The 16,601-nt window shown below is 39.9% G+C and overlaps 1 protein-coding gene across 2 annotated transcripts in view; it reads left to right on the forward strand.

Moving 5' to 3' along the window:
• The window catches only part of CNTNAP4 (contactin associated protein family member 4), a 285,330-nt gene that overhangs the window by 245,733 nt on the left and 22,996 nt on the right, over positions 1-16,601 (forward strand). For both annotated transcript variants that reach the window (XM_066243208.1, XM_066243210.1), the window contains 3 exons: positions 10,720-10,959; positions 14,574-14,798; positions 16,242-16,375. In XM_066243208.1, the coding sequence (XP_066099305.1) occupies positions 10,720-10,959; positions 14,574-14,798; positions 16,242-16,375 (599 nt within the window). The remainder of the gene's footprint in view (positions 1-10,719; positions 10,960-14,573; positions 14,799-16,241; positions 16,376-16,601) is intronic.

The raw sequence follows: 16,601 nt of genomic DNA on the forward strand, positions 1-16,601 counted from the left end.
TACATAAGTTTTCTTTTAATAACATGCTAGCGGCTCAGTCAGGAAGTTGACATAGATATTTCTTGAATTACAAAATATGAGAGATGGCCAAAACTGAAAGTGTATGGCAATTTAAAATCTGTCAGGATCGAGGAAATTGCCTTACTATTCTTGGAAATTGAAAAGGCTAAAACAGTCCTCAAATCTTTCAGTGAAATCTGCTGCAGTTTGCCTGCACATGAACTTTTATCCTTGGTATGAATTTTAACTTCATCGAAATGGAGTCACTACATATTGTGTCTGATAGGAATCCAGCCCTTAATTTGATTTCAGGTGGTTGTAATGGGTAAAAGTACTATTACGATATCAGAAAACTGGATGAGAACAGACGTAGTCTTTGGCCATCGATCATGTGTTATAATTGTAATAAGGATCTAAGAGATTTTATCTTTACGGAGGCCTTTGGCAGGCTTTTGACATTCTCATATATGTTAAATCCCAGATGGCTGTGTTACTTGAAAGTTTTAAAAACGGAGCTCTTTGTTATGTTTAAGTCAAAGTCATTGAAAAGAAAAAGCAGAACGAGAAATCTTAAAAAAGTTACATCTCTACATTTACTAAAAATCTATGTACACAGTTCCCTCCTCCCTACTTACATGTAATTGAGTAAGTTGAAATGGTTCATGTGATGTTATTTTTAAAAAAGGAATGATTTTTTAAAGAAAGGCTTGCAGCCATAGGTCAAGGACGGTATTGACTGTTCAAAGGCCCCACGAGGGTCTTGTGTGTATTTTTGTCCCACCACGAGAGTGGACCACTCCTTAGGAAAGGGCCACAACCAAGTTAATAAAATAATACTTACAACAAAATATTAATCTGCAAAATTACTATCAAGCAAATCAGAATTTTATAAAATTCTAGATGAAAATACTTTTTCTCTGCAGGAAGATTTAGTAGGAGTTAAATTTTAATTTTAAAGGCTATGCAGAATTATTACAAATTAAGTGAAAATCAGTAATAATTATAGCTAATTTAATGCCACACTTAACTCAGACCAAAAAGAAGTTCTCTGCCTTCCTGTGAGTGTATTTCAGTGTGGGATACAAGAGACAGCCAATGAAAGAGTAAAATGTGAGACAAAAAAAAAAAAACAAAACAAAAAATATATACAGTGTGTTCGTAAAGTCGTGATGCACTTTTGACCGGTCACAGGGAGCAATAAAAGATGATAGAAGTGTGAAATCTGCACCAAATAAAAGGAAAACTCTCCCAGTTTCATACCTATTCAGTACAGTTCGATGTGGGCTCATGCACAGATTTTTTAGGGCTCCTTAGGTAGCTATCCCGTATAGCCTCTACAGACTTGTCACTGACTTGTGGCTTACCAGAACGGGGTTTCTCCACCAAACTGCCGGTTTCCTTCAACTGCTTATCCCACTGAGTAATGTTATTCCTATGTGGTGGTGCTTCGTTATAAACGCACCCGATATTCACGTTGCACTTTGGTCACGGATTCGAATTTTAGCGAGCCACAGAACACACTGGACTTTCCTCTGTACCGTCCACATCTTGACTGGCATGGCCGTGGGCTGCTCTGTTGTATACATGGTGTTACGTCATCATCTGCGCATGCACACACATGCTGCCACATCATTCTACAGAAAGTGGGAGGGTTTTCCTTTTATTTGGTGCAGATTTCACATTTCTATCGTCTTTTGTTTCTTTCCTGTGACCGGTCAAAAGTGCACCACGACTTTACAGCCACACTGTATACATATACATTATATATTATATATATATATACATATATATATATTTATCGTATATATACACGTGCAAGCATGCACATGTGTGTGTCTGTGAGCGTAATTTCAGATAAAGACAAATCCTATGAAGTGAAAAGCAGAATGAGGAGTCAGGCAGTGATTCGGGTTGGCAGGGTTCTGTTTCAAGTGGGGTGGTCAGGGAATTCTCTGAGGAACTTACGTTTGAACCGAGGCCGGGTCAAGCGGAAAACACACCCTGTGACTATCTGAAGGAAGAGCGTTCCCGGGGGAGGGAACGTGCTCCGAGTGGTGGGAATGCGCTGTAGGTAGTCAAGGCCGAGGGGAAAGTCAGTGTGGCCCGGGGGGGAGTCGGCTTGAGCCACGAGTGGCCCGGAATGAGGTGGAGGTAATACTGAGTCTCACGGGCATTGGCAAGGACTTCGGATTTTATTCTAAGGGTTCAGAGGAGTGGCATGATCTAACTGACATTTCCCACATTCCCTCTTGCTGCCGCGAGGGGTATGGATGGAGGGAGTAGGGCAGGAGCGGACCGTGGAAGTAGTCCTTAGGAGGGATAACGGTGTGTAGGCTGAAGTGGAGAAGGACAGGTAGTGTCAGGACATTTTAAATGTCAGTGCACACAGCTTGCTGATGACAGGGTTATTGCTGTTATTGTCACAGCCTACCCCAGCGCATCTCCTTGGGGGCGAGCCCTGCTTTGTAGGACTCCAGGTTCCTTATGATATTTCTGTTTTTCATTTTGCCGGAAGTTAGCTTTTATTCCTCTTTCCTCATTGATAGCATGATTAAAACTGTCCTTGGCCCCACGAGCTAGACTCCAGAATGTTACATACTACAATCCACACTCGTGTCAGGCTGCAAAAATACCTCCTTCCCAGCCCAGAAAATGTACCTTGTTTCCTTTCTCTCCTTCAGTGAGATCCCACCCCATCCTGTAATCACATGCCCACCAGGACCCAGGCTTCTTGGTCCATGAGTTCTGTGCCAGCACAATTCAGATGTATGAATAGAAGGGTCCTTATCTGGAGCACCGTGTCCTTGCATATTAATAACTTCAAACAGAGGAGCCCCCGTCTGCTCCCAGAGCCGACATCTCGTTGTGTGTCTGGGAATCCCTGCTTTCTTCCAACATAATTGGTTTTCTGGTTATAATTTTAAAGGGTAATTTTATTTCCCTTACAGTTTCAAGAGTTTAATTTGTAGTTCACCGTCCATCTTAAAAATAATTACAGCTAATCAGTATTTTCAAGTGTGCATAACAGTTGTCGTTTTTATTTGAGTATTGGGGCAAATGAATGAATACATGTCATTGCAAAGAGTAAGTCTGTAGTTTTCAGCAGAACTTTTTTCTCCTAAGGAAACTTTTAAATTCAGACACCAATGATGAGGATAATAATAGTATAAGGTTTTAAATTGTATGGAAACAATTTTTTTTTTAAATGCAGGACAAAATTTGCCTGATCTGTGGTGGCGCAGTGGATCAAGCGTCGACCTGGAACACTGAGGTCGCCGGTTCAAAACCCTGGGCTTGCCCGGTCAAGGCACATATGGGAGTTGACGCTTCCTGCTCCTCCCCCTCCTCTCTCTCTCTCTCTCTCTCTTTCTCTCTCTCTCTCTTCTCTAACATGAATAAATAAATAAAAAAATAATTTAAATGCAGGACAAAATTAAAAGACTCAGTTAGTGTTAGTCTGTCTAAGATACATTTTTTATTATCCTCGTATGTAGTAGCTTTTCCCAAAAATAGGCCTTTTTGCTCATTAACATATTTAGCAGAAAACATAAAAACTGTTGTGAAATATTTCAAATACCAAATAAAAGTAGGAAATAGTAGAGAGTTGGGTAATGTAGAAACGTTTGAAATACTATCATTAATGCTTTCGATGTACATATAAAAAACACTCTGGATGTTCGAATATATGTTAGTTTTGAATATATATTCTCCCTCTCACTGTGCTACCGTAGCCAGGCCTGTGTTGATGATGCTTATTGACATTACATTGTTTTGAGAATAAAACTGCCGCAGTCTCTGGAAGTGACTCCTGCCAGGGGACAACATGAAAGAGTCCAGAGTATCTTCTGCTTGGCTTGCTTCACCCTCTCCCCTGAAGTCCAGTCATAAACCGTAGTCACTTCTCACCGTGAATCTCTGAGGCAAGACTACTGCTTTAACTTCTGAGTAAAGTCACAAAAAATAAATGGAAGGTGTGATGAATAACATAATTCAGCTGCGTAACAATTGCTCATGGTGATTCATATAGGAATAAGGAAATTATAAATTGTTTCAGAATCAACTAGCGGTAGCCTGTACTGAGGGAGTGTAAAACAGAAGGATTTTAACATTCCCTGTATTTCCACATGTCGGAACAATTAGCTTAAACTAATCTCTACTGTAGGATGTCACGCAAAGGGAAGCACTAATAAAATAATGAGCAAAAAATCTTGTATAAAGAAGTGAGAGAAGTCAACACTAATGTGATGTGGTAGAAGAAATAAATAGCACCAAGGAAGTGAACATTTCCTCCTTTCCCCTCCAAAATCTCAACCGTCACGTTGTTTTTCATAATAAAAATGATGAGTCACCTATTTGAAGACCGTCTTTCTCTATCCTTGCTCCTAATTATGGCAGGGGGTCTGTCCTGATCTTTTCTGTACATTCTTTCACTTGGCCCTTTCTTGTATGTGTGTGATTTATGACATATCTTAAATAGTACTATTCAGAGGTGCTATTTATTAAGTTTAGTGACACGATACTAATTGGTTTATTAAACATATGCCCTTGACCTTGTTAACACCGAGAGGACTCAATGTCCAGAGTTGCAGCATAAGTTATCATATGCCCACAAACTTTCTCCAGCCACGGAAATGACAGAGAGAGAAGAATCCATCATTTTTAAAGCCGACATGTGACAGTGGTCATTTTCTATTTTGGTTTGTAAACTCAGCATTTTTCTTAGAAGCTTCTTAAATTAGCCCTGCATTGATTTTCATTCAACCAGCTCTGCAATTTTTGTTTGCTGTCTAAATTCTTTTACTGACAGGTTTTTAAATGGGACAAAACTCTCATTTCAATGCTTTGTGACTAGGACCTGAAGGAGAAGTAAGGACTCCTGACATAGTCTCAGAAGTCATTTGGACTGCATTTGAACTGCATCAAATCTACAAATATTTATTGAGTATCTAGAGCAAGCAGTTTCTGAGTGCCATTCACAGGGGTTAACGTTGAACTCTTTGAAGGTTGGTTCTCAGTCTTAACTGCACATTCACATCACCTGGGGATCTTTGGGAACATGGCAGTACCTGTACTCAGATATGCTTATTCACAATGAGGGGCATTTGTGTACTTTCCAAGTTGGATGTTACCACTGTGTCCTTGTACTGGTCTTCCAGTGAACATATGCTTGTGTTTCGATTGGATGTATGCCTAGGAGTGGTATTACTGGGTCAAAGTTGTGCGTGTGTTAAGCATTAGGAGACTCGGACAGGTCTCTGTTGACCGCTTGGATAGCCTCCTCTTTGAAGTAGCTGTTCAGATCCATTGCCCATTTTCTACAGGGTTGTCTTTAAAAAAAAATTCTTTATATATTTTGCATGATTCCTTTTCAGAGAAATTTATTATACATATCTTTTCTTTATCTCTACAGATTGTATTTTCAGATTAATAGTGTCTTTTGATGAACAGAAGTCCTTAATTACAATACATTCTAGATTATTTTCCTGTTATGTTCAGTTTGGTTTTGATAGGCTCAAGGACAGTTACAGGGAGAGAATACCAAATAACCTTGTGTTGGAATGATTTATACAAATTTCTTTTATAGTAAATATGTTTCCTTAGTACCGAAGTGCAGTGTAAAACAGTCACATTTCTCTTTAATATAGTCATATCATTTATTTCAATTATCTTCTCCCTTCCTTCAGATGTCTTTTTCACGGCCAGCTGCAGAGGCTCCCGGTATACTTTTACATGGGCAGTGGGCAGATCTGAGTGATAGCTGACTAAAATCAGAATTCACATGGGATCTCTTGTAAGATAGGAGAGTATCGCTGATATCGCCAGAAATTCTTTTCTTTACAGTAGGTCTCAGCATGGCCAGACAGAGAGCCACGGTGACTCTGACATGGGAGAAGTCTAAACAGACCCACTTTTCCTGCTGCTGCTATGAGCAGGACATGTTCTTAACCACCAGCTTAGGTTAGGGGACAGTGACTGAACGTTCTCCTGTGACAGCATTGCCTGTACCAGCTGCCTCTTTCAACCATAATGGTTCCTTGAACATGAGAAGAGTCTTCCTCTTCCCAGCCCTCCCAGGGTTCCGCTCCATGAGGACTATTCCACGGCAGGATTATAGCCGGGCTTCCAGTCCACATGAACAAACCCCGTGGCCTCTGCAGGGCTGTCTTCCCCGAGGCTGGCTACGTAGGGCAGGACCAGCAAGCCGATGCCTGGTATACAGGAGAGCACTTCTTTCCTTCGATCCCCTGACTCCGTGCGGGGCCCAGCCTACATGCCCTGTCCCTTTCATGCCCCAAGCTGGTCTGTGGTCAGGGTCCCCGTTGCTTTCTCCGCCACAGTGCCGGGGTCAGCGAGAGCCCTATCCTCTGCCAGGCAAGCTCTCCCGACTTTGAATTTGAAAGAGAAGTGTGGGGATCTTGATTTTTTTTCTTTCTGTAAGACCCCCGGTGAATTATGTAGTTGTTCCCAATTAATCCTCATATATCCAAGCACAGCACATAAATAATTTGCCATTACGAATTAAAGGTCTTTCTGCCACAAGAAGTGGTAGAGGAAGAAATACTGGGAAATTGGCATAGGAGAGAGCCAGCTTGTTCTCTGTGACAATAGCATCTGTCACCTAGACTAACTCCCTGAGAGTAAGGGACGCGATGAAAGGATTGGCCGCCCTGAGTCTCCGCACAGGCCTAGCGCGCGTATTTAGGTGATTGCCCGGATACTGTTATGTAAGGCAACAAACTCGTTATAGTCATTCACATAGAAAGCTTTGGCTTTTGTCTAACAAAATACTCAGTGCTTGGTAAGATCTGGAATTCATTATATCTGATATAGTATGGCAGGTAAATTGATAGAAAATTAATTGGAAGACAGTTTCAAATGTAATAGCTCAGCAGAAGCATCCAGAATCAATTAATCAAACTGCAGCTCATTTTAATTGGACATACTCTAACCCTGAAAAGGCATTGGAATCTTTCATTAAGCTTTTTAACCCAGTCCCATTTACAATATCCATGTTTTCCAGAATAGTCCCCTCTTAAACTAAAATGTTATTAACTCAAAACTTAATGGTAAAGTAAAAATCCTCACTACCTGTATGTCGCATATGTTTATATTTAATTAGACATTACTTTTCTGATACATTTAAAAGGTAGTTAAGACTATTTGACTGGGTAAACATTAGCTTTTTAAAAGTACAGAACTAAGAAGTTCTGTTTACAAAGTGGAGAGTTGCTTTTCTTCTGTTACAAATACTATTTAAACATGTGTTTTCCACAGGTAGATATATTTTTTTCCTGTTAATATCCCTGTCCTCTGACCTTCTTCTCTGCTGGTATTTATTTCTACCAATAGCACCATGGGATAATTAGGTGTTTACCTGTATAATTCTAAAGTCAACTGTGAGCTCTTTGAGAGCAAGGTCCTTTGCATACAACTCTGTACAGTCATTTGAAATAAGACCATTATGTCTATGAATCTGAATTATAAATAATGTTAGTGCCATAAGTCCAAAATTTTGAGGAGTTCTTTTAGTGTCTGACGCAGCGCCCAGCAGAGAGCTGCTAAATAAAACTTGCAGAGCTGAAATGCCATTCAAACCGAAAATGATGTGAGCAGTTGAAGAAATCGGAAGTTTTCTTCTTTGACCATATTTTTTCCTGTCTGTAGCTTCTGACCCTGCCTCCGCCTCTAACCCAATGTGTTTATTCTAAAAATCACTCAGCTACGCCCATGGGTTTGACCCTGGACTTCTCTGTGCCTTTAGTGTCTCATCATCTGAACCGAAACAAAAGAAAACAAGAACAAACAAGTTGGGACAGTTGAAAATGGATTGCATTCAGTGGTTGGACTCTAAGTTATTTAGTCATTATTATGTCCATGGAAGGCTGAGATAAACACCTAAATCAGAGAGACTGAATGTTTCAAAGTAACGAATGCACAACAGACTGTAATTTAACATTACTATGTACTATAAACTATACACCATGATTTAAAGTACTATAACAGGAAGTAAATGAAATATACCAGGAGTAACTTCTAATCCAGTCTTCACAGAGTCTGGCCCCCTCCAAAGAGCTACTGGGCTGCGGACCACCTTACCCAGGAAAGAAACACCGGCGAGGATGCCAAAAGTCTCTGTTCAAGACTTAACTCTGAGCCCCTAGACACTGTTATGGAGTTGAGTTAGCAGATGGGAGAAAAGGGAGGTCTGAAGCTAAGGTGAGGAGCACCTTTGATGTGGAAGGGGGAAAAAAACGTCCTGGAAATAAGGCAGAAGAGAGACTACAAGAATGTCAGGAGACTGAATAAATGTAGGCGGAATGAAACAAGAAGGTTGTCAGCTAGTCTGGAGTGGGATGCAGCCAACTCTTTCTGCCCCGCCGCGCCCATGTGAACTGGAATTGGAGTGTGTCTGGCTGCACACCACACTGCCTCTGGGTTTAGAAACAGAAAACCTGACCCACGCCCTGAAGATGTCAATGTTCTTCATTGAAGAGGCACAACTGATGTCAATTGAAGCAATTTGAATACAGATATTTAAATACAGTTGTTTGAATAGAGACCATCATGTGTATGAATCTGATTTATAAAGAGTGTTATTATCACGAGTGCAAATTTTTTAGTTTTTCTAGTTTCCTCTTCATGATATTTCATTATCCAAAAATAAAAAATTGATTTATTCTGTATTCTATATTCATTGAATTTTATCCTCATTCTCAGTCTTAGGGACCCAAACATCCCTGTGCAACAAAAGGTGTTTTTCTCTTCAAACTTTGAAGTACCAGGCCCCCATCTCCCAGTCCTAAGGTATAATCCAATTTAATTAGCAACTGCATTAATTAATATATAATAAATTGAGTATTAATAATTAGTTATTATTAATGTCAATTGCTAATTAATTGGTTATTATAAATAGTTACTGCACAGCTGTTACAGGTTAGGCACTCTTCTGTGTGCCAGGGATACAGTGTGATTAAAGCAGCCCTTACTGTATTTGCTCTAATAGAGGGAAATTGATCACGTATAAAATCCATGGGTAAGGTCTAAAGCCTGGTAGATGGTGAGAAATAGTGAAGATTTTTTCAGCCAAGTTTTGTTTATGAAATAAAAAAACAACAACACCCTGTTTAATCTCTGAAGATGAGGAGGTTTTACATAATCAAAGCTAGATTAGGAGCTAGCTGAATGAACAGGGAGGAGGAGTGAATGTCTACAGAATATGTACAGAGTGGGTGTGAGGTCCTATTGCTGAGGCGGCCTCATCTATCCAGAGATGAGGCTCCTTTAAAAAAGTCCCATGACCATCTAAGTGCCTTTCGGTAGAATCACCCCAGTAATTTAGGGTACTCTTTTGCCGTTTCAGATTCTGAGCATTAATTTATGGTATTTCTGGGCACAAATTTATGTGAAAGTCCACCTAGACCTTACATTCTTATTAGGATAGTGCTTGAAATGAGGTGTTTAAGCCCTGGCTGGTTGGCTCAGTGGTAGAGCATCAGCCCAGTGTATGGATGACCTGGGTTCAATTCCCAGTCAGGGCATATAGGAGAAGCACCTATCTGCCTCTCCACCCCTCCCCCTCTTGCTTCTCTCTCTCTCTTCTCCTCTCCTCCTGCAGCCATGGCTCAGTTAGAGCAAGTTGGCCCCGAGCACTGAGGATAGCTCCATGGCTGCCTCCTCAGGTGATAGAATGGCTCTGGTTGCAATGAAGCAATGCCCCAGATGGGCATAGCATTGCCCCTTAGTGGGCTTGCCAGGTGGAACCTGGTCAGGGTGCATGTGGGAGTCTGTCTCTCTGCCTCCCCTCCTCTCACTGAAAAAAAAAAAAAGGAAAAAATAAATAAAGAAAAAAGTAAAAAGAAATGTGGTGTTGAAGTGATTCACTTGTGAGGATTGTTAAGTGTTTAGATTCACAGCCTATTTCTGGCCCACACAATCAGTATTTCTTGGAGTAAGTTTCTGAATCTACATTTTTACGAAGCCCAGACATCGGTACTCATTTTCCTTAAAGTTTGAGAACCTCTGCCTTCAGATAAGGGGGTCTGATCCTGTCCAAACTTTTAAAACCTCTCCAGGGTGACTTGATAAGTACATATTATTTAAATGTTGTATCACTGTTTACTTCATCATTATCCTTCCCAATTTTGTTGAGAACCTTTCTAAGCTTAAAACAATGAACGCTGGACCAACATTTAGAAAAAAATTCAACCAAAAAAGCCCAACCAAAACCACATCAGTGCACAGTCAAGTTAGAAGAACTCAAGGACTTCATTATAATTCCTACTAAGTTAAAAATCAGGAGCGTTTTTCAATATGAAGAACAAACCACATTTACCCACAAATATGTTCTTATTTAAAATTGCAAAAAGAAATTTAGTTTCTATATAAGAACATCAATTTATCTCATTGTTATTTGAATCAAAGCAAGACGTAGCCTTTATTTTGTTTAACTAATTAGAAAATAACTTTCCTGTGTAAGAGTTTAATAAATATTTTTTAAAAAGAAATGTGTACAAACTCACCTTTAGGGGAAAAAAAACTGAATTATTTTTCAATTCTTTTAATGTTTTGTTACAAATTGTGCTTTCAAAGTTATATTTTTGCTCTTCAAATTCTTGCTGTTCTCTGGCCACTCTCTGTGAGGCCTCAGTTTTGTTTGGTCTTTAAATCCTGAATAAAAAACCTAGGAACGTGTTTCCATTTGCAGTATTTCCCTTGTAGGTGGAACGGCCACCAGACAGAGAGGCTTTCTGGGCTGCATCCGGTCTCTGCAGTTGAATGGGCTGGCGCTGGACCTTGAGGAAAGAGCCAAGGTGACCCCTGGAGTGGAGCCGGGTTGTCGAGGGCATTGCAGCAGCTATGGAAAGTTGTGTCTCAATGGAGGGAAGTGCAGAGAAAGGCCCAGTGGGTTCTCTTGTGACTGCACCTTCTCTGCATACACAGGGCCGTTCTGCGCAGATGGTAAGCATGGCATGGAGTACCTTAACAGGAAAACCATATGCATTATGAATGTCTATCCATTACTGTCTGTGCTGCTATTTGAAACAAAAATATTTTCATTTCTCTTTTTGGTTTTGTTGTTCTATTTTTTTTTTTAGCAAATTACTTTTTTAGTCTACTCACACTTCATTACTTAGGATTACCTCAATTTTTAAAAAGTGTCTATTAATTATAAATTCTTTAATGTTGCTTCTAGATGTCTTAAAGTGTTAGGTGTTTAATCTGATTTTTTTCCTATCCAATATTGATGTTCTTAATATGGTTGTCAACAACCTGCTTCTTGGGGCAGTTCTCTATTTTAAAATCATTAAAGGCATTATTGTTATTTTTGATGAAGGTAGCCAACAATGCAGGAAAATCTAGAAAGTGTTGTGATTTTTTAAATTTGTTTCATTGTTTCTTTTCCTTTTTTTAATTCAGTGAAAGGAGGGGAGGCAGAGAGACAGACTTCCCTCCTGCATAGACCCTGACCAGGATCCACCTGGCAAGTCCACTAGGGGGCGATGCTCTGCCTGCCTGGGGTATTGCTCCATTGCTCAGCAACTGAGCTCTTCTTAGCACCTGTGGCAGAGGCCATGGAGCCATCCTCAGTGCTTGGGGCCAACTCGCTCCAATCGAGCCATGGCTGCAGGAGGGGAAAAGAGGGGGGGGGAGAAAGAGAGAGAGAGAGAGAGAAGTTAAAGGGAAAGGGATGGAAAAGCAGATGGGTTCTTCTCCTGTGTGCCCTGAGCAGGAATCAAACCCGGGACATCCACACACAGGGCTGATGCTCTACCACTGAGTCAACTGGCCAGGACCTGTTTGCATTTTTCAAACATATTTTTCCAGGAATATAAATATCTTTTTATTTTTATTTATTTATTTATTTTTTGTGACAGAGACAGAGAGAGAAACAGGGACAGACAGGAAGGGAGAGAGACGAGAAGTATCAATTCTTTGTTGTGGCACCTTAGTTGTTCATTGATTGCTTTCTCATATGTGCCTTGACTGGGGGGCTGCAGCAGACTGAGTGCCTCCTTGCTCAAGCCAGCGACCTTGGGTTCAAGCTGGTGGGCTGTGCTCAAACCATATGAGCCCGCACTCAAGTCGGAAACCTCGGGGTTTCGAACCTGGTTCTCTGCACCCCAGTCTCTATCCACTGTGCCAATGCCTGGACAGGTATAAATACCTTTTTTTTTTTTTTTTTTGCATTTTTCTGAAGCTGGAAACAGGGAGAGACAGTCAGACAGACTCCCGCATGCGCCCGACCGGGATCCACCCAGCACGCCCACCAGGAGCGACACTCTGCCCACCAGGGGGCGATGCTCTGCCCATCCTGGGCGTTGCCATGTTGCGACCAGAGCCACTCTAGTGCCTGAGGCAGAGGCCACAGAGCCATCCCCAGCGCCCGGGCCATCTTTGCTCCAATGGAGCCTTGGCTGCGGGAGGGGAAGAAAGAGACAGAGAGGAAGGCGTGGCGGAGGGGTGGAGAAGCAAATGGGCGCTTCTCCTGTGTGCTCTGGCCGGGAATCGAACCCGGGTCCTCCGCGTGCTAGGCCGACGCTCTACCACTGAGCCAACCGGCCAGGGCTATAAATACCTTTTTAATTAAATATTGATATGTAATAAAATATGGGCATTTTACTCTATGATATATTGAATATCTGGTTGTGGAGTAAAATAGTGGAATGTTTTTCAGCTCGTCTTGTTCACTGATCTACATCGTGGAAGAAAAAAGAACTGAGTATAGTATTAAGTGTTCTGGACAGACGTCTCTGAATATACAAACATTTGTTATACTTCCATACTTTCTCATAGAAAACTGTCATCCAATTCAATTCAGTTGCTTTAGTTAAGTGTTTCTGGGTTAGTGAACCTTTTCAGAAAGGAGGCTAACAAAAATTGGCTCCAAATTAAAGCCACCTCCAATTTGCAAAAAAATGCATTTGGAATTATTTAATGAAAACTTGTCAGAAATGCACTCTTTAAGCCTTCTACTTTTCATCAGGAATAAGTTATAATTTAAAGTCAACCTGTAGTCATAAAGCACACACTGCTGCTATCATCTTAGAAGATTTTTTACATATAAAGTTAGAATGAACACTACTTGGTCACAAGATGATGTCTTCGTTTTCTGAATTGAAATGCTTTCTGGTTCATCTTGTTAAGTGCAATTAGAAGTGTTTTTCTGCCCTCACATATTATATCAAATATAAAAAGTATATTATAGATAATAAAAATGGTAAAATGAAAAACCTCCTGAAATGCCAAGGAAGTGGAAACATTGCTATGTTCCCTGTAAGCATCGTCTACAACAGGGGTCCCCAAACTTTTTACACAGGGGGCCAGTTCACTGTCCCTCAGACCATTGGAGGGCCAGACTATAAAAAAAAACTATGAACAAATCCCTATGCACACTGCACATATCTTATTTTAAAGTAAAAAAAACAAAACGGGAACAAATATAACATTTAAAATAAAGAACAAGTAAATTTAAATCAACAAACTGACCAGTATTTCAATGGGAACTATGCTCCTCTCACTGACCACCAATGAAAGAGGTGCCCCTTCTGGAAGTGTGGTGGGGGCCGGATAAATGGCCTCAGGGGGCTGCATGTGGCCCGCGGGCCGTAGTTTGGGGACCCCTGGTCTACAACTCATATCCAGCAACTGGCCCTGTCAATAATGGGAAGAAGCAGGATTCTGGGTTCAAAAGTCCTTCCCGCTGCCGTCTTTATTTTATACACATATATTTGATGTGTGTGCACGCATGTGTGGGGGAATTTGGGATATTAATTTCATATAAGTAAAGTTCTCTGCTTTTGTATTAAAAGAGGCTGGATAGTTCTTTAGGTTGATCACCACTACACACATGCCCATTTCTCCTCTCTCCCGTTAATGGTAGACTTAGCGTTTTCGTTGTAGTGCTCAATAAATATGAGTAAGTCTTTAAGCATAAAGAAAAATTTCTGGCCTGACTTGTGGTGGCGCAGTGGGATAAAGCGTTGACCTGGAAGTGCTGAGGTCGCTGGTTCAAAACCCTGGGCTTGCCTGGTCAAGGCACATATGGGAGTTGATGCTTCCAGCTCCTCCCCCCCTTCTCTCTCTCTGTCTCTCCCTCTCCTCTCTAAAATGAATAAAATAAAATAAAATAATTAAAAAAAAAAAAAAAAAGAAAAATTTCTGCCTGTTGATCCTGGAAGATAGTCGGAGTCCTCAAATTTCATTTTTTCCCAATACAGGAAGACTAGTGTATTTCAGCTACAAAATGAGAGATAGGACTTAAAGTTTAACTAGGAAAATGGATGGGAAGGGAGGTGGCAGCCCAGAGGCCTGGTTTAGGGTCTAAACTCAGGAGAGCATTAAGCTTTCAATTATAAGATTAACCAGTGAATTAATTGCATGTGATTCTAACGTAAAGTCTTTACATCGACCACCGTGAAAGCTCTGTTAATTCACAGTGTTACTTAATTCTGGTGGGGGAGGGTATTTGATATATCATTTGTTATTTTTAATTAAAAAATATCAGTTAACATAACTGAAACAAGATCCTTGGGCACTTTTTTTTTTAACATAAAACACATGTATCATTTCAGAGATCGCTGCATATTTTGGGTCTGGCTCATCCGTGATTTACAATTTTCAAGAAAACTATTCCTTAAGTAAAAACTCCAGCTCCCAGGCGGCTTCATTTCATGGTGATGTGAAGCTGAGCAGAGAGATGATCACATTGAGCTTCAGAACAGCACGGACACCAAGCTCTCTGCTTTACGTGAGCTCTTTTTATAAAGAATATCTTTCCGTTATCATCGCCAAAAATGGTGAGTGCCTTTCAGGGGAGAGAGAGGAGATTGAGTTAGAGCATATTATATCAGTAATAATATGGATCATTCTCCTGTCCTTCTCCTCAGACTGTAAACAGGAAGAAAAAGCGTGCCTATGTCCCTGTATTCAATTTTGGTTTTTTCCGTACTATCCTATACGTTTAATCTGAATGGATTATTTAAAGGAATTAAGATGCATTTATCTCTTTATGATTTTGATAATTACACATATCCTATGTGAATATTAATTTGTTTCTATAAAATATTTGTTATATTTTATTGCTAGAAGCACTTGACTATTCCTCATGATTCTCACTATCAGGTCCGTGGTTTGTTTTGAAATAAGATGCTGCTCTGTACATAATGAGTATTTCCTTCACATCAAAGTACAGAATTTTGAAGGAATGTTAACAAACTAGTGTTGTGGACATGGAAATGTCCGCAAAATAATCTGCCGATGCTAATTATAGGCAATAAAATAGTGATAGGGTGTGCTGGGACCCTGACACGTGTCAGGGCGTGTGAATTAGGATATGGATGCTCCAGAAGCCTTGTCACAGAACACTGTTTACTGCCATTTTTCCTCTTCCCAATATCCTGATTAAAGTGAACAGTTTTATAAATATATTCTTAGCGTGAAGAAAATAAACACATTTACCAATATGTGAATTTATCATTTCAACTAAATCAAATAAGGCTTCCGAAGAGCATCAAACACCAAAAATAAAAATGATGTTGTTTGATAAGTATACTTATCCTTTCTGTCTACATTTTGAACTTAAAGCTTATCTATATGCTAGGACATTTTCTATGTTAAATTGGAAGATATTTCTGTGACATAAATTAATTGACACTTTTATAGATAACTGAGTACTATTAAGTCCAATAGCAAGTTTGGCTTAAAACCATTCATTTTTACCCTAATTTCATTCCAAAGTTTATAACCATGACCACTTGGCTAAAATATCTCTCATATTTTGTAAAACCACGTTTGGTTATACTAATTCTATTAGCTGTATTTCAGTAGTGGAAGACATACTTTTTAAACAAATGAGAGTATAGAAACAGAATGCTAATATAATATTCCACAATGGTTTGGCACTTTATAATACCGAGTCTGATTTTTTTTTTTTTAAGTTAGAAACTAGTACAGAGATTTGTGTTTGATTAATTGTATATTATCTTCTGGTGGGGGGGGGGAGATTAACAATTTACAAGAAAAACACTACTTATTAACAACATGCTTGTTCTTGATTTTTTAATTAGTGCGATTTTGCACAGAAACTGACTTCTAGGAATTATGATGAAAGGATACACCCAAATAAAAGATGGTGGATGTTCTCCAGAAATTACAAAATAACAAAAAACATACTCTGAATTTTTATGAGTACTTCTTAAAAATACAATTTTAACTAAAATATCATTTCCCCCCTCCTTTAGGAAGTTTGCAGATCAGATACAAGCTAAATAGATATCAAGAACCTGATGTTGTTACCTTTGATTTCATAAACGTGGCTGATGGGCAACTTCACCACATCGAGATTAACAGAGAAGAAGGACTGGTCTTCGTAGAGGTAACTTAGTACATCCAGGAGAAGCAGTGGCTACAGTTAGGACTCGCCAGCACAAAGGACCTCCAGCAGAAACGGATAAAGAGTGGCAGGAACAGGACATGCTTTCGGTGCCAGATCAGGCGCAGACCACCAAATGTGGGCAGAGTTTTTTAAGGGTTAAGATTCTGATCAAGATATTATTAGGATTTGATACTTACATATACAAACTTTCCTCATTTGTTTTACT

Source organism: Saccopteryx bilineata, chromosome 9 (genome assembly GCF_036850765.1).
Source record: "Saccopteryx bilineata isolate mSacBil1 chromosome 9, mSacBil1_pri_phased_curated, whole genome shotgun sequence".
In the NCBI taxonomy this organism is placed as follows: Eukaryota; Metazoa; Chordata; class Mammalia; order Chiroptera; family Emballonuridae; genus Saccopteryx; species Saccopteryx bilineata.